This window comes from Polyergus mexicanus, unplaced genomic scaffold (genome assembly GCF_030449975.1).
Source record: "Polyergus mexicanus isolate NDT 795.1 unplaced genomic scaffold, iyPolMexi1.0 SCAF_22, whole genome shotgun sequence".
Classification (NCBI taxonomy): Eukaryota; Metazoa; Arthropoda; class Insecta; order Hymenoptera; family Formicidae; genus Polyergus; species Polyergus mexicanus.
In genome coordinates, this window is record NW_027223342.1 from 1099343 (window position 1) to 1124666 (window position 25324).

Genomic DNA, 25324 nt, shown 5'->3' on the forward strand with positions numbered 1-25324 from the left:
ATAATAAAATGTTTATATATATATATATATATATATATATATATATATATATATATATATACATACATATACACACACACATAATGTATAATGTATAATATTATAAATATATTATAGCAACTTGTATTAAAATAATCATATTAAAATAATTGACACGTATATTACAGTCACAAACACACATATTTATATAATTGTGTGTCAAAAAATATTCATATTCTGTATGACATAATAAGGTTTTATCTAAACATTTTGTATCATAAAGATTACATACCTAACATTATTATTAAGTGCTAAATGTGACTAAATGTGTATATATGTGTAACAGATCTCGTATATTCATATAGAAGATCAAGACCATCTTTTACTATAATAATATTGTGCATACATTTATAATATGAATAAATGATAATAAACATTGTTTTACAATCAAACAAAGCCACATTTAGCGCAGTATTAAAGAATATATATCTTTCTTTATAAAACATGACTTATATTTGAAAGATAGCGAGTAAAATCTTAAAAATGTGACAAGAATTTTATCACCTATAACATATATGTAGAAATCTTCTATCTTTAATTTGCATTTTCACAAGCATCAATCCAATCATTATATACATCTAAAGGTTCCGATAATAAATTTATTGTTGTTTGAAAGTCTTCCAAGCACACCCTGCAAGTTATTCTGGCAGTACTTCTCGACTTGTCCCTGAAATCATAAAGAGAGCATTTTGTTAATAGAAAGATATTCATTTAAATTTATCAATAAATTTATTACCACTTTATCAAATTACTAATGAATCAATCTAAGATTCATGTAATTAAACTGACAAAGTAAACGCGATTCTCTCTTGGAATTAAATCAACACTACTTTATAAGTTTATTGGGAATATCAAGAAAACTAATCGGCCATAAATTTAATCGAGTGCTATTTTAAAACGTAATATTTGTGTGATTTCATTTCAACATGCTCATATACATACTCATGAGTTTTCCACATACTCACATCTTAACTTCGCACGACTTCTCGTGATTGCAAAACGGGCAATTAAATTGTGTGTCCAACGGTTGAATAGCTTTCTTCTTGCTGGGTGGTTTTCGTTTGCTCTTGCGTCGACCCATCTTGTCTCAATCGAAAATTATATGATATACAATTATATGTATTTCGATCGTATGAAATATTGGTTCATCGATATTGCCAATCTTTTCGGTTTCTTTTTTATTTATAAGAAGGTATTTACACTTTCACTTCTTTTTTCTCTTTACTTAGGTACCAATAACTTTATGTGTTATCATATGATTTCTGTTTCTGAGACAATCTTTTCGTTGTATTTTAATGGGTTATGTTTAGGACGCGAACCGCTTTGTTAGGTTAGGTCGATTACATTTTTCGCGTATAAGCATCGAACGCGATATCAATATTAAATATCAAGTTCATCATTGTATTATAAAAGAGCCCTGTAAATTCTCCGTAATATTATTTAATTTTTTCAACATCTTTCTTGATCTATTCTATTCATCGCTTCAAGATTTTAGCGCCTAATATTTCGTATGCATGTAATACAATAATACAAATATACATACGCCATACACTTGCTGTCACTGCTCACTGCACACTATACGTCGCCTTTTTTCGAGACTGTGGACTGTGTCGCTAGTCGCTGTGCTCCGATTCATCATCCTCACCCGGGTGCACTCGATATTATAATATACGTGACATATACTATAATATCGGATACATCCGGGTGGGGAAACGGAACACAGCATAAAATGGATCTAGTTGGCACTACTGTATAAACTAAAAAAATTTTTCTTACGAAAAATGGCGGCATGAAATTTGACCAATCAGGATAAAAGGAACTAAAATTTCTTTGTCCTGATTAGTCAATGCTTTAAGCCTGTATCAGACTACGCATTGAAAATTGAGATTCAAGATTGAAGTTTGACCAATCAGCGCTGTGTTCCGATTCCCCACCCGAGTATACGTGACATATACTATAATATCGGGTGTACACGGGTGGGGAATCGGAACACAGTCCAGGATAAAGAAATTTTAGTCCCTTTTGTTCTGATTAGTCAAATTCCAATCTTTAATCTTCAATCTTCAATTTTCAATGCGTAGTTTGATATGGGCTTTAACCTCGTGTCACACTACTCATTGCGGACTGCGAATCGTCATCCATCCAATCAGAGCGAAGTACCTAAGAATCTGATTGGATGATTAACGATTCGCAGTCCGTAATCCAAATTTGATCCGCATCCGCAATGCGTAGTGTGACACGGGCTTTAGGCTTCTCTCTGCTAATACGTTTCTAGGTCTCTATTCGATACTGCGTCCCGCCAATACATATATTTTAAGAATTTCTTATTATTCATTAAACATTGTTAAACATTTTGAAATCAAAATACAAAAATAAGGCCTTTTCTATAGCTTAGAATCTTTCCTTATTGTTACACGACTAAGTAAATTTTATATACAATTTTGTAGCGAAAAAATATTTTAATCGGATAATACTAATCATATCTAATCGATAAATATTTATTATTATATAATAAAAATATGTAATGTGACTATAAATTAATTTTTTCAGAAAAAAAAATGTTGCTTATATTTTTATAACTATAAAACGTTCAATTGCTTTAAATTAATTGTTAATAATGGTGACGATACATAGCTGTTATAATTATGAAGAAATTTTGGAACGGCATCCTGAAATAATATTAGTATCAGAATCACCTGTCACTTGGCATGGCTTTTTAATTATCTCGCGTTCATTATGCGCTGCATATGATTTCCAAAGTCCCAGAGTAAGATTAAAATTAATTATGCCTGTTTATCCGTCATTTGAAAGTGCACGTGTCAAGTTTGGTAGACAAATAGCTTCTCTGCGAAATACAGAATTCCACAGAAGAATGAAAGAATTAATAAAGGTCGCATTCAAAACTGAACAAACAGTGTCTTCATTTTTAACACAGTTACAATCACTTATTGTAAGTATAGAATATTAGAGTTTACTTCCCTTTAACAATTCTATTATTATTATATATTTGCAAACAGGGAGAATATATGCGCAATACTACAGATACTAAAATTCTCATATCTAATCTTGACAGTATGAAGTATTTTCTGCAAGAATTAGAAGCAGCTCTTCATTATTTACCTGTATGTAGATTTATATAAAATATATTTTTTATATTTCTGTAAATTCTCATATGATTATAGTGTTAAAGATAAAATATATTTATGTTAAAGGATATACTGATATCATCTGATCAAAATTTAAATACCATTAAATTACACTATAGAGATGTATCTATTACATTGCAAAGATGTAACAATACTGAACTTCCTTGGAAAGTTATTGCTTCTGATTTGCCCAATATTCCATTATTTGAAGGCTTTGAAAAGAATGTGACCAATTTGAGTGTTGCAAAGACTAAGTTTCAATGGCAAGTGAAAATATTGAAAAAAGCATGGGAACAATTAGAAGAAATTGATGAGTAAGTAATATATTTACTCATTAATACATTATACGGAAATATATTTGTTAACTTCTAGAACTTTTCCTTTCACTTCTAAAACAATACCATTTTTTTTATTATTCCTTTGTTGAAATAATATCAAATCATTAATTATTGCATTAAATGTACTAATGTGAAATATTATAAGGAATTGCTGGGTAACTGATCCATTAAAACCAAACAAAAGCCATATGTACAGGCGTATTCATTTATCTCAGTCTTTATCCGTGATAATTAGAATAGAGGATCCATTGAACCCTGTTGCTTTGCCATCAATTCAATTCTTAGGCAGTGACAATGAAGCGAAACGGCAAAGGGATGATATCAGCAATAAAATTGATGTATGTTTTATGTATATGCATAATGGATATAACTGCAATTTATTAGCAATTTGATTTATATTAATATATTGGTTTTACAGAAGTGGGATCATGATTGTAGTATTTTAGAAAACCTAAAAATGCTGTTAAATATGTATGAATTTCCCGAACAACAGGAAAGTATGGAAGAGAAGAAAGCCATTATCAGTAACCGTGAATGCGGTATATGTTTTTCAGACGAATTACCAGACAAGATATGCAATAATGAAAAATGCACGAGACATTTTCATTCAGCATGTTTATCAAGGGTATGTGTGATTAGAATAAATATGTTAATAACAAATATATTTTATTTGTATAATATATATTAATTGTTATTATATAATGTTTAATAATATCAACAAATATAAATATATATATTTTTTTTTACACAATAGTGGTTACAAACAATAACTGGGAATCAAATTGTGTTTGGCCATATTTATGGTACTTGTCCATATTGCAAGGAAAAGATTGCCTGTGCCATTGAATAATGAAAGTAAATATTAAATTTTCCTAAAATATTCCTATTTTTATTCAAATGTATATGTATATGCATAATTCATTTCTTGAAGCCATTCTTTCATGGAACAATTAAATTCTAAAGTTCCACATATCAAAATTAATGTTGTCTCTGTTTCATTACATTGGAGATAATCAGCAACAAGTGATTTGCTCAAACGATTTGTTTTTATATTAAAACCATGAAGACTTACTGTCTCATCTGAAAAAATTATTTAGAAAAAGTACTTTTTTTAAATTACTCGTATATCTTATATATTATATATATATATCTCTATTTTAATTGTTTAAACAAATCATCAATATTTATGCTGCTTCATGTTAAATTGTGAAAGAATCTATAATTGAAAATGTATGATAATTATGGAACATTTTATGTATGCAAATTTATTATGAGTTCACTTGCTATATCATGCCTTAATCACATACCATTTAATTGAGATAGCTGTAATGTGCATTTAAAATTCCAATAATCTGTTAAATGTCTTAATTCTTTTTTCAAAGGCACATGTGTTATCGATTGAAATCCTGCGACAAGATGTATCTTCGTCAATTCTGTTTCGTCATCAACGATCGATCTTGCAATGGGATAAAATGCCGCTATTCCCGAACCGATACTAAACATAACGATCTGTCGAAAACTATCATAACAATGCATTGAGTAATGAGAAAAATAATTTTTAAATCATCTGCATAAATCTTCACGCACCTGTTACTTTTATATTTGAAATCCCCATATGGGCCTCTAATATCAATTGTGCTACCAATTGATGCATTTTTTAAACGCGAACTAAATTCACCCTGCTTATATAGTTTCACCAATAAAACTAAACCATTACATGTCCAAGAAATTGGTGTATATGGACGAGATTTACACCAGGAATGTAGAATAACATGTTGTCCAGGTTCAAGGTGCAAACTAACATTTTCTATTTTGTGCTCTACATAATAAGCAAAAATACTTTTTTATATAAGATATAATGCATTCATGTTAATGATAGTCTGTTGAATTTTACAATTTTTTTGCATGCAATTGAATAATAGTAGTAACTTTATATAGATTTAGTAATATGACTCACACATTATTCATTCTTTTATATAATTTTTTATATAATTTATTACATTTTTATTATTGATTTGATAAGATAGTAGTAATACCTGGGTATTTCAAGTTAACCAAAAAATAATCCTCTGAGGTTTCAAATATATCAGTGATAATAAATACTTTATAAGACAGAGGAGATAATAAATTGTTACTTGTTTCAACTTTTATATTTTGTGTCTTTTTATTTTCCCATTGTTTCAGTAATGCTTTATGAACATCAAAGACACATAGTGTACATCCACTGCCACAACAATCTTCGTTCAGTGGAGTTTTAGGTCTATCATCATCATCATCATCATCATTGTTATAATCATTACAATTATTCAAACTCATTCTATGTAAATATTTTATAGCATCATTAACATATCTATTTTGAAGAACTTCAATATAAATCAGTTAGCCAAACTTTATTTATTATTTATAATTAAATATGTAATTAAATAATAAATATAAAAAAACATCTGGTATATCAAATTATATTATTGTAAAATATAATTTCATTTAGACATTCATAAACAGATTTGTATACAACAAGATATATTAATTTTATCCATCTCTAAAATAAAAAGATATATATGTAGCAATATATAATGTCTTATAACAAACATATTATGGATGTGTTAAGCCCGTATCAGACTACGCATTGAAGATTGAAGATTGAAATTTGACCAATCAGAACAAAGGAATTTTAGTTCCTTTTGTTCTGATTAGTCAAATTCCAATCTTTAATCTTCAGTCTTCAATTTTCAATGCGTAATCTGATACGGGCATAAGGCTGACCAATCACAGTCATTCCATTCTCCAGAGGAATAGCTGTAATTGGCCAGTTTCACAACTGCGGATGTTATTAAACCCGATTAAAGATGCCGTGTAACAGAGCTCTCTGTTTCGAACACTCCCTTATTATGTAAAGTCATCTGCACAAGAAATAAATATCGTGACTTGAAAAGATCTCCAATTGCTCCAAGTATTTTTCAAGCGTGATGACACACTTATCATGTATGCATATATTTTATTGATAAACTTATCAACTGTAAACTTTGAACAATATCAGAAAAAATATACCACGTCATTATATATGTATACATGTTGACATTTTGAATATAAGAATTTTGAAGAAACAGACGTAAGATTCGAGCAATGGCACCAGCAAGAAGTCACGTTATCAATAGCAATCAGCTTAGAAACTCTTCTAGCATTTCGTCCAAGTGAGATCTGTTATCGATGTTTATTATATATTAATGTACACTAATCGACTAACTTTTGGATAAGTATATTTATGGGATCACATTAGCCTTTTTTCGATTGTCTTATATGATAAGTTGTGATGATCTCATCATCAATTAATATTTTCAATGATATTGTTTATTAATGTATACTACTCCACTAACTCTTGGATATGTATATTTATAGCATCACATTAGTCTTTCAAGGGATATTTTTTTCGATTATCTTGTATGCTAAGTTAACTGTCAAAATAGTTTTTTTTTTTAATTTTTTGTTTTCACAAATGGAGAAAATTTTAGAGAATAAACAATCTAAACATTCAACTATTTCCAACTGATTTTTATAATCACTTTTAATATCTGCATTGAAATTTTTGTTCTGTTTTTACTAATGATTAGGATATATAATATAATGATATACAATATATACTTTCTTTACAATTTTTTCTTTTATCCAGATTATTATAAATTGATCAGATAGATTGATTTCTATCTTAATAATATTCAAACAAATGATATAAATTATAACAATTAATTGGCAAAAATATACCAAAATAAATAATAACAATAAAAATCTTAAATCTTTTCAGTATGCCAGGACCACATTCACCCTTTCAAACTATTGGAGCAGCTGTTCCACCTCCATTGCCACCACGTCAATCTGTTCAAAACTATGTAGGATACAATGATTATAGACCATATGGTTCAAGTTATTATGGAAATTATGGATATGGTGGAAGTTATAGAGGCTATGGTGGATATGGCTCTTTTGGAAATTATATTCCTTATTCTAGTAACAGTTATGGACAGTTTGGAGGACATAGTGGTGATGTAGAAAATAGGTATATTATCAAAGAGACTATATCTATAAATATTTAATTTGTGCTTTAATTATCAAAATATCTAATATAAACAAAGACAGATTATAAGATTTTTTTATTATCAAGAAGACATCAAGGAATTATAAAAATTATTTTATGATATCTAGTGTTGTGATCCTATAAAGATAAAGTAACATTTACTTGGTTGATTTTACTGACAATCTATACTAATAATAGTAGAAAAATACAGACTGATTAAGATGAATACATCTAATATTATAAACTAGATTGTCAATGTATCTCTCAAGTATTAGTCTAAAATTTTTGCTTAGAAAAATATCTCCAAATTTGTCCAACATTTTTTAGCTAAGAAAGAATTGTTTCTGTATGTAATATGCTACAGATTTCAAGTGTATGCAGAAGAAAATACGAGGTCGATTTTCCGTGTAGTGGAGACAATATTACATACATTTTCATCTATCACAATGTTATTGGAGTCAACATACTTTGCCTTGACAAATTCCTTGAGAGCAATTTTGAGCGTGGCAGATAATATCAGCAGACTACGTTCGACACTTGGGCAGCTACTGAGTACATTTGCTTTAATCCGAGTCATGAAATGGATTTATAAAAAAATTTTATTTATGCTTGGTGAGCTTATTATGCAATTGAAACTCTTACTTCTATAATTTATTCTATAATCTATGTTTTCCCACATAATCTATATAATTGGTATTTTAATTAATTAATTATTTTTTTATTTTTAGGTCTTCGAAATATGCAGAATGTTACGACAGAAGATTTGTGGCAACAATCAATGTTACAAACGACAAACGGAGAACATACAATAATGACGAATAGACAGATTTCTTCATGGATGAACATTTTATTTCTTGGTATATTTGTCGCTATTCCATATTTAATTCACAAAATATCAAATAATATAAGGCAGACTGAAATAAAAGGTAATTATCTTTTTTTATTGCATTTCTATATGAAATTAAACGAAACTAAACGAATATATATTTTTTCAAATAATAATTCAGATAAAGATTTGTATCTAATCTCTCTCATTACTAAACTCTTGTATTTGGAATAATCCTAATCATATCAAAGTTTCTACCTCATGTATATATATATGACATTTTCTAAAATATCCAATTATTTAATTTTTTCTCTATTGATTTCTGATATTTTTAAGAGATATGCTTTAGTATTTTAATATTCTCTATAAATATACAAATATTATATCGACAAACTTACAGTTAATGATCCAAAAGTATGGGCCAAATGCGAAGATCCTATATGCGTGGCGACTGCAATGTACGATTTCACGGCGATATCTAACGAAGAATTGAGTCTCAGGAACGGTCAAAAAATATGGTTGGCGCCACGATCCTTGCAGTCAAAAAGTATACCAGGTTGGTGGATAGCCACTGACAATAGGAATGTCGGTTTAGTGCCTGCTAATTATGTAACTATAGTGGGACAGTTAAAGAAAAAGTCAGAATTAGAAAGTAATGGAAATGCCACTGCGTCTACACTTATTCCAACTTCTATGCAAAATGTAATAGCTTCTAATGAACAGGCAGAAACGACGAATGTAAGTACGCTAGAACACACAACACACACACCTAGCACCAGCCAACAAAGTACTGATTTCTCTGAGACTAATATTAAAAATGATTTACTTTAGTTCAAATATATTGGGGGATTTAATTTAAATTTATCAGTTTCCATAGTCGAAGCTTATTAAACAATCTTAAGTATATATGTGGCCTATATCTTTATAAAAAGAACATGACTGATATTCTTAAAAATAATATACATAATATGTATATCTTGAATAATATGTATGTGTATCAAACATGCGCCATATATATTTACTGGGTATTAAGTAAGACAGTGAGCTCTATTTCAATATAAGGATTGAAAGACATTGTAGAAGTCCATTTGTTGAGACTTTTAATAAAAATGTCTTTATTGAAGATCTTACTGTAAAAAAAGAATATCACAGGTTTCACTACCTTCAAAAAATTTATAGTAATATTATATTTTACATTTTAAATTACAGCAGGGGAAGTTTGTAATATGTGTGGGTATGCTTAAGGAGACTAAAATTCGTTAAATATTTAATTAAATAAAAAAAGAAAGGGCAGATGCGAATCATATCGCAAATGTACATATAAATGATTTAATATTTATACTTGATTTTTATGAAGGCGACATTTCAATATCAAATTATACATTTAATGATAACAATAGTACTCAATAAATGTTTGAATATTATATTAAAACTAAATTTTTTATATAATATATAGGAGAAGCATGGTTTTTCGTTAATTATTATTAATTATATAATTTGATTGCTTTATATTTGTAAAAAATGAAAAGAGTCGTTAAATTGCATGTTCAGTAAGCCTATTTTCAAACTTCGTAACGATGTTATTGTTAAAAATTACAGAATAGGGGTACTGAAATCGCTTTGTAAAGAAATGAATGTTTAGAGTATATCACAATCTCGTATCATAAAATATTCGAACATAAATCAATACAATCGTATTTTATATCTAAAGATTAGCATAAAATTATTTGCAGTATTATACCAAAAAGATTTTAAATATAATACTCTATAAGCTCAAAACTATAGAATCTCCATACGGAAAAAAAATATTACCTATTACGGGGTTCTGAACTTACAAGCTCTGATATATATATTTAAAAAATTCTAGATTTAAAAATATATACATAAACATGTACGTAATTTTTATTTAACATTGACTTGAATATGATAGAAGATAAAATGGTTCTAATTAGTAAATTATTGAAGTGCATTCTCTGAGCTATCAAATTAAAAAAACTACTCAAAATATCTTAACGATGCGGTTGTTTGTTTATCATATTGTGATGTGTAATAGTAGTATACTTTGTAATACTAGTATACTTGTAATACTGTATGCAATTACAATTTTGTACCGTTTTGTAATATTTTAATTATGATTACTCTTTCCTATTAGCTGTGTTTAGTTGCACATACATTTATAATGGGGATAAAAAAGAAAATTATATATATATATATATATATACAGTTTGTAGATACTTATTCTTACAAACATATAATATTGGAATGTAGTGATAAATTCGCGAGATTTGGCAATGTTGATTTAATATCTTTCAACATCGAGAATGTTTCTCTTTATTTTAGATAAAAAATTATATTTGTTAAAAATTAAACATTATTTATATTTATGCACAAATGATATTTTAAGCTCGAAAGTTTCACTGACAAGATAACTTTGTGAACCCAAAAATTCTGATTTTGATGAAACTTTACAGACGTGTAAGATGGGGAGGAAGGGAGTCAATATAGATGAATTAATTAATTTTCAGTTGCGATCCAAAAACAGTTCTGAAGGATGAAAGCATCTCTTATATGTAGAACAACTTTTTGCTTTTCTCGATATTAAAAAATGTTTTATACAAAAGTTTCATGGTAAAAATAACTCTATTTAACCACATTAATAAAATTTGAAAAAATAATTTTTTAAACAAAATTTCTGAAATCTTTTAAAAAAATAATATGATTAAATAGAGCTATTTTTACCATAAAACTTTTGTATAAAACATTTTTTGATATCTCAAATAGTTTTCGAGATATATTGAGAAAACCAAAAAGTCACTGTACATATGAGGAGTGCTTTCACTTTTTAGAACAGTTTTTGAGCCGCAATTAAAAATTTCTAAATTCATTTATTGACCCCCCCATCCCCACATATCCATAATTTTAGTAAAATCAGAATTTTCAGATTCGCAAGGTTCCCTAGTGAGAGTTGATGCATTATACTTACATTTATGATTTATTTAGAGAGTACTGCATTAAAATCTGTAAAGAAATGTTGTAGTTAAATATAAAACATGTTTTACAATTAAATTGTTTATCAATATATTTTTTAGAACTAGAAAAAGAGAGAGAAACTGTCTGTGAAATAAAATAAATTCTATGCAATTAGAAACAATTATACAAACAGATATATGTACGTATTAGTTTTTAGACAATTACATTCAATGCAAAATATAGGGCAAAATGATATAAATATGAACTATTGAATGTTCATCATTCAGAAGATTATAATTGTCGAAAAATTTTTAAGCTAAAATGCAGTAAATTATGTATGCACATATCATATGTCATATACATATACATTCTTATTCATCAAGAATAGTTTTCTTATTAAACATTTATTCTGTAAAGAAGTTTTATTTATAAGTTAAACTCGAAATATATATATAAGGCATACGACGAACAATATAACGCAGATACCGTAATATTTTGCACAGACAGCACCTGTAATTATATTCTATAAGATATTTTATAAGATTCTATGATATTAACCAAAATCTTCATAAAATACATACTTCTTTTTGGTAACGTTAAAAATTTGGCCAATTCTTTATGATACATTATTCAAGTTTTAAAATATGCCAAATATTTGTAACATTCTTGGTAAAATGATATGATACAATATAAAAATTGCACACTGTTTTGGCATATTTGTAATCACATTATGAGTTTATATCATAGAAATTTCTTTATATATCATTGTTCTTCGATTAAACAATTATCTTAAACTAATTAAACATTAATTGTAACAACAAAAAAAAGACAGAAAAGATATCTTAAATTGCATCTCTACATTATAAATTTAAAAATAATCTTTATAAACATTCGCGATATATTGATTTTTGCTTAAATATTATTATGTGTACAACATAAAGTTTGCTAAGTCACAAGTCTTATAATGTCTTTGATTGAGGCAAGTTTGAATCGATTTGGAAGCCATTAAACTTAATTTTTACAAATATATGTTAACTCGAAGAAGATATTTCTCATTTATATATTTGATCTAACAATAAATTGCATCACAAATATTAAGTAATTACTTTTTAAAGTCAAATCAAATAGAAAAGTTGATAAAAATTGTAGCTTCCAGAACAATTTAAACCTTTCAAGTGGTATGCCCAATTAATTGCCTAAATGCTAAACTGTCCTTGTTTTCTTCATTAATAAATGATCTTGTTAATGTGCTTGTAACAAGATTTTATATATATGTAACAGACACGTTTATTATTTCAAAGCATCACATATGAGTCATAGTTTTGCCAATCTTTTAAGACTTGAATTCAAACACATATAGTATATCATTCTGTTTCCAGATTGAAAGGAAAGAGATGAATGTAAATTTTACCTCAACTTTACCCTTCATTCCATATGAAAAAGTTTATAATCAAGAATTTCAAAAAATACACACACACATACATGGTACAAATTCACAATTCATCATCTTCACAATCATTCGTGATGTAATTACAGAGCCACTAATCGATATGATATTTCGATTAACATATCATGTATTTTACTTTAATAAAGTTTACTGATTTGCTAGGGAAAGTTAACCAATCCAATGGTTCTTTTTTTTTAAGGAATCGTAATGCAAAAATAACATATGACTAACAATAGGAGACTTTTATGTAATTTTTTTACACTGTATATTCATAATCTGCATTACATGAAAGAATGTATTAAATTTTTATAATCCATTTGACATTGGATTTTGAATTTTCTTTAATAAAAAATTAAAATAAAGCAAAAACATTTACTTAAAAATATTCAAGACTGATAATGTTGTTATATGTAATACATATTTAGAACATAAAAGAGAGAGAGAATTTCATAAAGAATGAAACAAAATATTTTCTGTGATAAATTAAGTTAATTTCAACATGTGAAATTAGCATTGATGCTATTAAATAATGCCATTTTGATAATGTAATAACTTTCTTTCGCCATTGTTCCCCTGTATTGCCATTCCAGTTGCAGCAGCTTTGCACAATTCATACAAGAATCATCTTTTATTAAAGATGAAACATTTCATGTGAACACATCATCAAGTTGCCTTTACATCCCTGAGCTTCCTGTAGGCAACACAATATTCACATCGCACTTAGAATTACCATTCAGCATCTCCGTTTGCTTTTTGAAATACATAGTCTTTCCCACTTAGGTTCATTATGCCATCCTTCAGATAAAACTTCCATTTATTTCGACTCCTTGTAATCTGAAAACAAAAAACATCATATAAAAGTTAAAATAATTTATTTAAATTAAAATTCATTGATATACAAGATGTCTGATAATAATCGCCCCAGCCGTAATGTGCAGATAGAGCGGATTATTCATAAAGAAGAAGTCTTCAACCGTTTTGCAATCTTTGCAATAATTAATGAAAAATTAATTTAAAATGATCGGCCAATTCGCGCGAGTATTAGCGCGCGGTGAGAAAGGACGGCCCCATCCTATTTGGTTTAACCCGTTCTATCTGCACATTACGAGTAGCGCAATTATTATCAAACACCCTGTATATACATGCACATATGTGTCACATACATGTTGAAGATAAACATATTACACTTTCATACCTTATCATATTGACAGACTACTACATTGTCTGTATCAAAGAGATCAGCAGGATCGTCATCTGTAACGTCATCTTCGGAATTTAAGGGTTCCTAGAACAAATTCCTCAGAACAATTTCTTTGAAAGACATGTCAGAATTGAAATTTATCTATAAACATTAATTTCTTTACACACACGCACGAATATATGAGCGATTAAGCGCGTGTATGTGTACACCCAGCGAGCAAACATATATACATTAGTATACATCAGTTATAAGAATTAGTCAAAGAGTAAGGAACAGATTTAATAGAATTTGAAGAGAATTGTGAAATTAGATTATTTGTAATTTGATAAGGAGCAATAAAATATATATACAACTATTACTATTAACCTCTTCACGAGCTGCTGCATCATCATTTTCTTCCTCCTCTTTTTCATCAAGATCTTCATCGTCGTCATCATTATCATCTTCTTCCTCTTCATCGTCATCGTCAGTAGAATCACCTACCCCTCCATCTAACTGATTTATATTATTTTGTTGCTAGAAAATTAAAGAATGCATATTAAATTTTTTGTAGTATATAACTATGTATATTTATTTATTATATTATATTTATAAATAACATTACTTATGCAATCACACTATCTTACTTGATTTTGAGGTGGCCTCTGTGTTGCAACACTATTTGTACTTTGGGTGACCACTTGAAGTGGTTGATTTACTTGTAACGGAGCTAATGTTGCTTGCCCTTGCAATGTAGAATTTACATGTTGTTGTAACAAAGTTGAAGCTAAATTTGCTGGAAGACCCATAGCTGCAGAAATTACAGGACCTGTTAAAATTGTATGTAATTGGTTTCCTGAAAAAAGAAATATGCAATCTTTTTTATTTACATAATGAAAACATTACATTTTTTACACATTAACAAATTTCAGTAATATTAAAAAGATTTATACACATAGAAAAATTATTAAAATCTGATTTTTGGCACACAAATTGTTAATATGGTAAACTTTCTACTAAAACATAAATATAAGATTTTTACCTTGAAGAGCAGATGCGGGAACTTGTATACTTAAGATCCGCTGTGGTCCATCCGGAATGCCAGCTTGTGGAGGTAGGGTGATCTGTATGGGCACTTGTCGGTCAAGTACAGCAGCTGGTGCAGTTACCACTTGCTGTACTGGCGTTGTTGAGTGCTGCTGTGGCTGTTGCTGTTGTAACGATGTTCCTGTAGGATGTGTATGTTGTTGTGGTTGGGTCGGTTGTTGCTGCTGCTGTGATTGCGCTTGTTGCTGCTGTTGCGATTGTTGTTGAGATTGCGTTTGCGGTACTGCATTTCCAGCAGATGGTTGTACAAAATGATTTCCTATATTAGCTGTTACAATATCAAATTCATATGTAACAATAATATATAGAATGTATTGATCCAAGCATCTTGTATAACTTAAGTTGTGTTTTTTTATTAAATTGCATATCATAATAAAATTTTTTTCCTAACATTTGCTATATTAGTTTCTAGCAGATATATGTACCTTTATTGACAGATACAGCTTTGTGCGTGTTGATTTGAGGAACTTGTGGTTCTGGTGGATCTGGATTTAATTCTACAGCTTTGCTGGCCATCAATTTTGTTTCCCATATTTGTTTAAGTTCTTGGAGAACCTGTTCGTCTACTCCTTCGTCTATGAACGATTCCCGTACTCCTGTTATTACATCTTCTATCACAGTATTATATAATTTCAACTGTAAAACAGAATTTACTCTTATATAATATCTATAATATTGTAAATATATCAAAGATACAGATAAAAAATGTCTAACAGGTTTCCATGCTGGCTTTAGTATATTCTATTAATTATACTAATAGGAATATATATTATATAATCATGAGTTTGCAAATGTATTCTTTCCAAAACGGACATCGAAATTACACATTGGCGGAAAGATTCCAATATTTAAATAAATCGAGCGAATATAGGGAAGAAATATAAATTTAATGTTTAGATTCCAAATAGAGATAGAAATGATGACCTATCCCTTGAAATAACTTGAAACAATATTTGCATGCTCGACAGTCTAGCCGGATGTTATTATCTTTTCGTTTAATGTGTAACTTTCGACGTGCGCAAAGTTCAATGTATGAGGTTAGAAAGTCCGTTTGTCAATCGACATCGAGACGCGTTTTCGACAGCCGAAGATCAGTTGACGGACCTCGACTAGTCGAATGAACGTGGACATCGCGCGATATTCGAACATCACGGAAAAGTGGAAATGCTCGCTTTTGAGCAAAGTCAGGGCTAAATACATACGGCATTTCACCTACGTGTACATACATTACGTTCGTTCGCTCGTTTACTCACTACGCTTGTCTGGCTGAGAGCCATCGTGACTCGTGACCGATGATCAGAGATACGGTCGCTCAACCGAGGAAACGATATTAATACGACGATCTAAACGACAATCCTCCCGTTTCTTAGAAGCCACACCGCTGCATCGTCACTCGTTGATCTTTCATACCCGTTCGCACTCATACAACGCACAACAGCATCCACTTTGCCATCATTTGCCACGAACAGCTACTGGTTCGTTCAGTCTTGTTAGATCAGGCCGATTTTTTCGCGCATGCGCGAAGTGCAGTAAGAAATCCTATCTATGGAGTAGGTAGCATTGAATCGACCAATCAGAATGAAGAAATCTTTGCTCTTTTTGTTCTGATTGGTCAATTAAACGCTACACAGATTATAATTTTGAAACGCACTCCGTACTGCTAAGTGCACTTAAACCCGTATCAGACTACGCATTGAAAATTGATGATTGAAGATTAAAGATTGAAATTTGACTAATCAGAACAAAAGAGACTAAAATTTCTTTGTCTTAATTGGTCAAATTTCAATCTTCAATCTTCAATCTTCAATCTCAATTTTCAATGCGTAGTCTGGGCTTTACGGTTATGATTAAAATTGGCCTAGTTTACATCGATATATTTTAATACGTACTAAATACTACACCGACCAATCACAATCATTTCATTCTTTAGAGGAATAGCTGTGATTGGCCAGTGTAGTACTTAATACGTATTAAAGTATATCAGTGTAAACTAAGCCATTGTTTTACGTGCAATGGCTTTAGAACGAACCGACTTGCTCTGTATCTTTGCTGTCAAACTTATCAAAATATGCGTTATCAAAGTATCTGTGCGATAGTACAGCTGAGCATATAGATACATCTGTCATCAAAGTAATTAAATCTTACTTAATAAATATATGAATTTAGCATAAAAAATAAATGTATGTTCACATACACATACGATAAAAAAATATGGTAAATATTTAAAGTAACACGCTCTATTAAGATTTTAATAAAAATACCCGCAATCGATGCTTTATTTTTACATAAAAACAAAGATTTAAAAATTGTCATTTGATAATGTGAAAAGTTATTATCAAGTTATTAAGTTATTAAAGATGTCACTTTTTAATTTTATCCTCATATCGCCAGAATCTCATCGGTATGACAGATTTTCTAATCTTCAAAAGTTACATCTTTAACGCTTAATAATTTTTTATACTACCAAGCGATGATTTTTTACTTATCAAACCTTTGTTTTTACGCAAAAAGGCATCGATTAAATGTATTTTTATCAAAGTCTGTCTAATTCGAATGGGTTCTTCTAGACATTTACTAAAATATAAATTGATGCACTTTATCTGACATCAAAATGAATGTTGTTACCGCTTTGAAGTTTTATATCACGAAAATGACAGAGGACAGTGGTCCTGGTATGAAAATTTTGCTAATGGATAAACAAACGGTAAGAACAAAAAATATTATAAATTGTCATCCATATATATGTTTAATGTATAAATCCATGTATAAGTTTGAAAAAAAATTTCATTTTTTTTTACTTTTAGACAAGTATAGTTAGCTTACTTTATAGTCAATCTGAGATATTAATGAAAGAAGTATATTTATTCGAACGAATAGATACTGCTGTACATAATGATACTTTAAAACATTTAACATGTATAGTATTTGTAAGACCAACTAAAGAAAATGTCGATCTACTTTGTAAAGAGCTTAAATATCCTAAATATGGAGCATATTATATTTGTAAGTAATATCGATGCGAATATATAGAATTATATTTCTAATTATAGAAAAATCAGAAAATAATAAAATATTGTAGTGTAGAATAAAAAACAATAATTATCAATATTATTTATTTGTACTAGATTTCAGTAATATTATTGCAAAAGCAGATATAAAGCTTTTGGCAGAAAGCGACGAACGAGAAGTAGTTAGAGAAGTACATGAATACTATGCAGATTATCTAGCGATTAATCCACATTTATTTTCGCTCGGCATAAATGCCTGTTCTGAAGGTATAATTCAATTTATACCAATTTATACGATAGATTAATAAATTATTAAATGAAAATTGTTTTTTATAATTTTCGACTTTGAAGGACTTACATGGGATCCAGTGCATTTACATAGAACTGTTCAAGGAATAATTTCGGTTTTATTATCGCTAAAGAAATGTCCATATATTAGATATCAAAGTAGTTCTAATATGGCAAAGAGATTAGCAGAAAAAATAAGGGAAGTGCTCAGTAAAGAATCTAACTCTTTTGAATTCAGACAAGAATCTAATCCTATCCTTTTGATAGTTGATAGAAGAGATGATCCTGTTACACCTTTGTTAAACCAGTGGACATATCAAGCAATGGTACACGAACTATTGACAATCAACAATAATCGTGTTAATTTGTCTCATGTAAAAGGCATTTCAAAAGAATTGAAAGAAGTTGTTCTCAGTGCAGAACATGATGATTTTTACGCAAATGTAAGAAAATTCTTTATACAGTACCTTAATCATATATTCATATTAGAATTAACAAAAATAATGATATGAATTAATAAAAATATTTTTGTATACATGATATTTTATAATTACGTAATGACATATTTTACTTTTTATGAAAATCTTTTTGTGTTAAAAGAATATATTCTTAAACAGAACTTGTATCTAAACTTTGGTGAAATTGGGCAAACGATAAAAGAATTGATGGAAGAATTTCAAAAGAAAGCAAAAAAGCATCAAAAAGTTGAAAGTATTGCCGACATGAAGCACTTTGTAGAAACATATCCACTTTTCAAGAAACTTTCTGGCACTGTATCGAAACATGTTACAGTAGTCGGAGAACTTTCGTCTCTTGTCGAAAAGCATAATTTATTAGAAGTATCAGAACTGGAACAGGAACTAAGTTGTCAAACGGATCATTCCTCGCAGGTAATTTATTGATATCTGCAACGTATTTTTACATTTATATATATTTGTTAATTTTTCTATTTACAGTTGCAAAAAATAAAAGCACTTATCAATAATCAAAAAATACGAGATATCGATACCGTTCGGCTTGTTATGCTTTATGCACTTCATTATGAAAAATATGCGAGTAATGACATAAACGGTTTAATAGAATTACTTAAAAAGAGGAATGTTTCAGACAAATATATCAAGGTATTTTTCCTATTATAAGATTTATATTTTTATAAAAATATATGTATGTAATATTCAAATATCATTTCTAGCTTGTATATAATATATTAGAGTATAGTGGTGTTAATACAAGACAGAATAATTTATTTGATCGAGAAGCAGTTGCCAAAATAACAAAAAAACTATTTAAAGGATTAAGTGGGGTAGATAATATATATACACAGCATTGTCCTTTAATAAATGAAACATTAGAGGACATAATAAAAGGAAAATTAAGCACACAAGCGTTTTCATATCTTGGTAATATGATAATGTCACGAAGGTAAATTATCTGTATATTAAATAGAAATATATGTGCCATATATTAAACATCAATTAGTATATAATTATTCTATCTATAGACCTCAAGATATAATAGTATTCATAATCGGAGGTGCTACTTATGAAGAAAGTCTGGCTGTTTATAATTTAAATAAGCAAAATCCGGGAATAAAGATTATTTTAGGTGGTACCACTATCCATAATTTTAAAAGTTTTGCGGAAGAAGTACACCATGCTACTAGCGGCATATTAATGCGATATAAAATTGGAAAAAATTAACAATGTTGAGAAATATCATCATATATCCCAAAATATTTATTCCATATATATTTTGGTATCTATACATCACATAATATCCTTTTCTTTTTTCTCACGAATATAGTATTCCACACCAAGAATTTCCAACAGAAATTATTATAATACATTATACGAAATAAGATATACTCTCTCTTTCTTTAGCAGTTACATATTTCCTATTTTTATCATGAATAATTTCCTTTTTGCTAATTGTTATTCATCTTCCTCATCATCCAATATATATTCTGCCGACATATCTGAGATTTCGTCATCCTGTACTGGTACCTTTAACAAACATGCATTATTTTAATTAATATCGCAAAGAACATAAAGAAAGATATAGGTATGATGTATTAATTGTTAAATTCGTCTTTTCATCTATACATTTGTTTTTAAATATGTAAGTTCAAAGTGTTTTTTATAGCAATTTCTTAATTATCTTGATAATATATATTATTTCTACATTATCTTGTGATATATATTTATTATACACAGGATGCTAAATTTCAAACATAATAGGCCGAATATCTCGATAATCAAATAGAATATCGAGATCCGGTTTTTTTTAGGTTGTATTGTTTCAAGGCGGACAAATTTTGATAAAAAGAATTTGACTTTGGATGGACGCGTCAAAAAAAGACTAGACCTCGATATTTCATTTAGTTATCGAGATATTCGGTCTGTTACATTTGAAATTTAGCACCCTGTACTTTTATTAAACTTCATAAAAATTTTGTTAAAACAAACTCCATTTAAAGTTAAATAAAAAATAAGATCTTTTTTCATCTCTAAAATTTAATACATTCTTAATTGTTTATTACTTAATTATTATCAATCTATCAACATTTTATTAAGGAATAATGTTCTAAATTATTTATATTATTTCATGTTTGATGTTGATGTACACCATGATATAAAAAAAATTAATAGGCATTAAATATGATTGAATGTTTTTATCAAGTATATTAGTAAAGTTTTTATATCACTTCTCTCTGAGATATTTTGCATATATAACTCTATGTGTATCTCTATATTATTATATGTAACTATTTACATAGGAATGTAATTTATCCATTTTCAAATATACAAGCTAAATACAAATGAACTACTTATAAATAACTGATTGAGCATATGTATGTGTGTATAAGTAACTAAACTTATAATAATGCAATGAAAATATGTAATGAAAAGCAAAAATAATGTATAAAGTAATGTATTATGTGTATAAAAGTTGATATTAATTGGTTAATTTCCATATATGAAAATGTTATCAACGTGCAGCTAATACTCACGTCTTCTTTTCTTCTTAGGAACCTTAATAAATTTTCTGCTTCTTAATAAATATATTAGCACCTACAAATAAAGCTATTTGTAGCTTCAATGTCAATATTTGCATTATTTTATCTTTAGAAAGATCTATGTAAAAAACGTAATTCTAACATGAAGAAACTTTATTTTTTATATTACAAATATACTTTTCATTTTTAATTAATGCATTTTACTATGTATGAAACATATTAATGCAATCCAATACTAAAATAAATACATAGAAATAATCATTATATAGATATTTCGTTTTTTGCAACGAATTTTACTAACAATTTTAAGAAATTTACTAAATCTATTTTTTTTTAGGCAAATAAATAAAGTTTGTATCAAGATAGATATAGATATTTCAATTATGATAAAAAATATATATATATATATATATATATATATATATATATATATATATATAAAGAATGTACCAATAAAAAAATAGAGAAACCAATTAATATCTAACAAAACTTTATACTTGTAAAAATAATTCTTTGTTTCTATTTTTGTCTATGTCTTTGTCTACTATTCTCTGTCTTACAAGAGAACTTCGTGAACCCGAAACATGTAGGAGGGGGGGGGGGGGGGTTACTAGATGAATTTAGAAATTTTCAGTTGCCAAAAACAGTTCTAAGGAATGAAAGCATCCCTTATATGCAGAGCGACTTTTTGCTTTTCTCAATATATCTCAAAAATTATTTGAGATATCAAAAAATGTTTTATACAAAAGTTTTATGGTAAAAACAATTCTATTTAACTATATTAATAAAATTTGAAAAAAGATTTCTTTTCTAAATTTTTTTATATCTCTTTTATATCGAATAGTTTTCGAGCTATTGAGAAAAGCAAAAAGCTGCTCTATATATGAGGGGTGCTTTCACCCCTTAGAACCGTTTTTGGGCCGCAACTGCAAATTTCTAAATTCATCTATTGACTCCCCTCTCCCTACATGTCTGTAAAGTTTCATTAAAATCAGAATTTTCGAGTTCGCGAGATTCCCTTGTTAGTCTTAATAAACAAAAAGAAAGATTCTAAGAATATTAAACTATACAGACACATTATATATGCAATGATATATATTTTATCAAATTTTCTTTTTCTGTATAAAAAAAGGAACTTACCTCTACAATACCAGTAGATAATGCATATCCTGCCATTGCCAACGTAGCAACAAATGCAGCAAGAATTTGATTCCTTCTTTTATTTGGAAATTCGCAATCGCTATCTTCTCCTAATTCAGCGTTTTTTTCAGCTTTATCCTTTTCATAAGTCTGATATTCATACTCAAAATACCTTTGTGATATACGCGACACATACTTCACTAGATTTGTGCAATTCTTCAGATGATTTTGTAGAACTGGATTTGGTAATGGTGCCTTGAGTAATGGTGCTAAATACGAATACACAATAGCGTCTATCATGCTAGGTTGTTGTCCAAAAAAAAAATCTCCATCTCCAAGTCTTATAGATAATAATGTCAAACATTTTTGTGCCTCTGAATATACCTATTGTTATATAAATTGTTAAAATTAATGTAAAAAATAGTAGAAATTTTTGTGCTTAAATTATATTTTTTCTATTTATAGAAATAGTTTTTAAGAACACATTTAAAAAGTTTCAAATTATTTTATATGTTATATATATATATATATATATATATATATATATATATATATATATATATATATATATATATATACACCTCATTTTCGATAACATCTATGTTATCTTCCATAGAATATAAACTTTGCATCAATATGTGTGCTTGCCGTTCGAACTTTCCTGGGTAATAGAATTTAAATGGAAAGGGCAATGCTTTGCAATACCATGGTCTAATTAATTCATCTAGATTTTTTTTATCTATCCACCTAAAAATGATTGTAATAGTAGTACATTCTGTTTTGTGATATATTTGTTATAAAAAATATAAAAAGTAATAATGAGATGCAATGTTCATCAAAAAAATGATAGCTACAATAAAATATACTTGTTAATTATCTATCAAGCTACTAATATTATTTTTGTAAAATTATAGAATTGAATAAACATGTATGCATTGATCAGAATAATGTACAATTTATATTTAAAAATGGACATTTTAATATTATTTATGCTGAGGTATTTTGAGTAAGTAATTCAAATAATTTATTTATTTAAATAACAGTAATGGTATATGAATCAAAGATATAACTCTAAAAAATAATTAGTCATTTGCATTTTATGCTTTATTTCGTTGTTCAGAAAACTATTCTTTCTAGATAAGATCTGAAATTGCAAATAGTTTTTAATTGACAACATTTAGATAATATAAAAACCATCTTGCTAACACTTTAAAAGCAAAAAGTAAAAAAATTTCCAACAATATTGACAAATAAGGAAGTTAATTCTTTAACCAATTTAACTAATAGATAAAATTTTCAAATACCTTCCATCACAAATGACTATTTAATACAGAATATATTCTTTTATTATTTAAATTTCATATAAATCATATTATAAATTGCATATCATTCTAGGTACATTTATATACATTTCAGTACATTTCATACCATATAAATTGCAAGGCTGGATACAACTTTTCCTTAAGCAAAGCATCATATGCCATGACGTCTGCACATTGCTTATCAGTTAATGTGTAGTCAGAATTATAATGTTTTGCTCTAAAAAATGGCAATATATCTTTAACTGTATCCAAAGTATTTAGACCTGCCCTAAGCAATGGTAATCGACCATTTGGGGTTTTAAATGGATTGCTTGATAGATTTATTTTCAAAGGTACCCCACTGAATTTAGCATATGCCTATAAATAACATGATACTACATATATTAAGAAACAAATACTATTATTTAATTATAAATTAATCGTTAAGATATAAGTTTTTAATAGCAAAGCAATTGTAATATTTGATAGTAAATACATTATTATATTATAATTCAGATAGCTAAAGTTGAGACAAAATGACTGCGCCAACACCTAATGTTTTATAAATAGACTTGGATAATATAATTAATATACAGTGAGACAGACAAAAGTTTATGATAAACTTTAATTTTTCTCTCACTTTTATTTCACTGATATAACATCCAGTCAATAGTTTAAACATCTCTCAACATCTATATATTCTATATATTATTTTTAAATATCTCTCAAAACTAATAGGTATCCTCTTAACATCTTCAGTCAATTTAAAGATCATTTTCCCTCGATAAAAATATCGAAAGAAATCATAATTTATCGCTTTTTATTATTGTGTATCTTTGTATGTATATAATTAAATTTCAAATTAAAATTCTATTCTAAAAGAATTATCTGAAAGAATCATCAAATGATTGAAATTGTATAAATTAAAATCATTCTGTTATATCAATTTTCTCTCTCAACATTTTTAATTTGTTAGAAATTCCCTCATTTCCATCAGTTAATCACTGGAAAGCTGTAGATGCCTCGATATTTGAGAGAAAATAAATTCTTAATTAACTAGAGAATCTATAGCAATATTTGATGATCTTGGGAAATTCTAGATATTCACTGCTTTAATACCGAGCGAATTTTTTGTGTCATATAAAAATTATTGTCATAAATTGATCATTAATCGACTAGCCCATGTGCGTATCATAACCCGTACATACCAGGACTTGTAAACATTCTATATCGACTGACGGAAGACCCCAGTCACCTTTCCATATATCCAATTGCAATATCTCAGCATTAGCCATTTCCGAAAACTTGCATCGCCAGCAAAATATAGCGCGTCCACTCAATAATACTTAGCATATAACTATGTAATCTTTTGGTAAACAATGTAGCATCATGCTATCATGCTGCACATTGTACATATACAGGTTAGATTAGTTTTATAAAGACCTATGA

General features: G+C 28.2%; 7 protein-coding genes across 14 annotated transcripts; 3 read left to right on the forward strand and 4 right to left on the reverse strand.

The window, feature by feature from the left end:
- Positions 1 to 122: 122 nt before the first annotated feature.
- LOC138942503 (transcription elongation factor 1 homolog) lies at positions 123 to 1693 on the reverse strand. 2 transcript variants are annotated; one of them, XM_070312744.1, is made up of 3 exons: positions 1583 to 1693; positions 1005 to 1120; positions 123 to 706 (listed from the first exon to the last, which is right to left on the reverse strand). In XM_070312744.1, the coding sequence occupies exons 2-3, from the start codon at positions 1118 to 1120 to the stop codon at positions 574 to 576; spliced, it is 249 nt and encodes an 82-aa protein (XP_070168845.1). In that variant the 5' UTR covers positions 1583 to 1693; the 3' UTR covers positions 123 to 573. The 2 variants fall into 2 exon arrangements, with proteins under 2 accessions (XP_070168845.1, XP_070168844.1); XM_070312743.1 differs by having other exon boundaries at positions 125 to 706; positions 1005 to 1456.
- Positions 1694 to 2342: 649 nt separating this feature from the next.
- Positions 2343 to 5632, forward strand: Fancl (E3 ubiquitin-protein ligase Fancl). Of its 2 annotated transcripts, XM_070312314.1 has the most exons (8): positions 2343 to 2461; positions 2590 to 2989; positions 3057 to 3161; positions 3252 to 3499; positions 3669 to 3861; positions 3942 to 4148; positions 4278 to 4378; positions 4906 to 5631. In XM_070312314.1, exons 2-7 carry the CDS (start codon positions 2657 to 2659, stop codon positions 4371 to 4373), a joined length of 1182 nt encoding a protein of 393 aa, XP_070168415.1. In that variant the 5' UTR covers positions 2343 to 2461; positions 2590 to 2656; the 3' UTR covers positions 4374 to 4378; positions 4906 to 5631. The 2 variants fall into 2 exon arrangements, with proteins under 2 accessions (XP_070168415.1, XP_070168416.1); XM_070312315.1 differs by having other exon boundaries at positions 2343 to 2989; positions 3759 to 3861; positions 4906 to 5632.
- LOC138942232 (NADH-cytochrome b5 reductase-like) lies at positions 4267 to 5954 on the reverse strand. 2 transcript variants are annotated; one of them, XM_070312316.1, is made up of 4 exons: positions 5560 to 5954; positions 5111 to 5342; positions 4831 to 5042; positions 4267 to 4603 (listed from the first exon to the last, which is right to left on the reverse strand). In XM_070312316.1, exons 1-4 carry the CDS (start codon positions 5837 to 5839, stop codon positions 4413 to 4415), a joined length of 915 nt encoding a protein of 304 aa, XP_070168417.1. In that variant the 5' UTR covers positions 5840 to 5954; the 3' UTR covers positions 4267 to 4412. The 2 variants fall into 2 exon arrangements, with proteins under 2 accessions (XP_070168417.1, XP_070168418.1); XM_070312317.1 differs by lacking the exon at positions 4267 to 4603 and adding an exon at positions 4653 to 4739.
- A 510-nt stretch (positions 5955 to 6464) lies between these two features.
- Positions 6465 to 14546, forward strand: Pex13 (peroxin 13). The gene is made up of 5 exons (XM_070312307.1): positions 6465 to 6714; positions 7323 to 7574; positions 7957 to 8204; positions 8321 to 8518; positions 8819 to 14546. Exons 1-5 carry the CDS (start codon positions 6647 to 6649, stop codon positions 9247 to 9249), a joined length of 1197 nt encoding a protein of 398 aa, XP_070168408.1. The 5' UTR covers positions 6465 to 6646; the 3' UTR covers positions 9250 to 14546.
- Tfiia-l (transcription factor IIA L) lies at positions 13020 to 16611 on the reverse strand. Of its 3 annotated transcripts, none has more exons than XM_070312310.1 (7): positions 16349 to 16611; positions 15548 to 15758; positions 15058 to 15345; positions 14663 to 14871; positions 14403 to 14552; positions 14031 to 14120; positions 13020 to 13669 (listed from the first exon to the last, which is right to left on the reverse strand). In XM_070312310.1, the coding sequence occupies exons 1-7, from the start codon at positions 16397 to 16399 to the stop codon at positions 13562 to 13564; spliced, it is 1107 nt and encodes a 368-aa protein (XP_070168411.1). In that variant the 5' UTR covers positions 16400 to 16611; the 3' UTR covers positions 13020 to 13561. The 3 variants fall into 3 exon arrangements, with proteins under 3 accessions (XP_070168411.1, XP_070168409.1, XP_070168410.1); XM_070312308.1 differs by having other exon boundaries at positions 15058 to 15390; positions 16349 to 16609; XM_070312309.1 differs by having other exon boundaries at positions 15058 to 15390; positions 16376 to 16608.
- Positions 16612 to 17140: 529 nt separating this feature from the next.
- Vps45 (vacuolar protein sorting 45) lies at positions 17141 to 21081 on the forward strand. 2 transcript variants are annotated; one of them, XM_070312287.1, is made up of 9 exons: positions 17141 to 17336; positions 17690 to 17826; positions 17927 to 18125; positions 18248 to 18397; positions 18482 to 18861; positions 19036 to 19308; positions 19375 to 19539; positions 19611 to 19840; positions 19920 to 21081. In XM_070312287.1, the coding sequence occupies exons 2-9, from the start codon at positions 17734 to 17736 to the stop codon at positions 20116 to 20118; spliced, it is 1689 nt and encodes a 562-aa protein (XP_070168388.1). In that variant the 5' UTR covers positions 17141 to 17336; positions 17690 to 17733; the 3' UTR covers positions 20119 to 21081. The 2 variants fall into 2 exon arrangements, with proteins under 2 accessions (XP_070168388.1, XP_070168389.1); XM_070312288.1 differs by having other exon boundaries at positions 17141 to 17252.
- Positions 19916 to 25320, reverse strand: LOC138942222 (metaxin-1). Of its 2 annotated transcripts, XM_070312295.1 has the most exons (6): positions 25084 to 25320; positions 24003 to 24253; positions 23156 to 23321; positions 22575 to 22958; positions 21429 to 21489; positions 19916 to 20421 (listed from the first exon to the last, which is right to left on the reverse strand). In XM_070312295.1, the coding sequence occupies exons 1-6, from the start codon at positions 25168 to 25170 to the stop codon at positions 20405 to 20407; spliced, it is 966 nt and encodes a 321-aa protein (XP_070168396.1). In that variant the 5' UTR covers positions 25171 to 25320; the 3' UTR covers positions 19916 to 20404. The 2 variants fall into 2 exon arrangements, with proteins under 2 accessions (XP_070168396.1, XP_070168397.1); XM_070312296.1 differs by lacking the exon at positions 21429 to 21489 and having other exon boundaries at positions 19923 to 20421.
- Between the last annotated feature and the right edge of the window lie 4 nt (positions 25321 to 25324).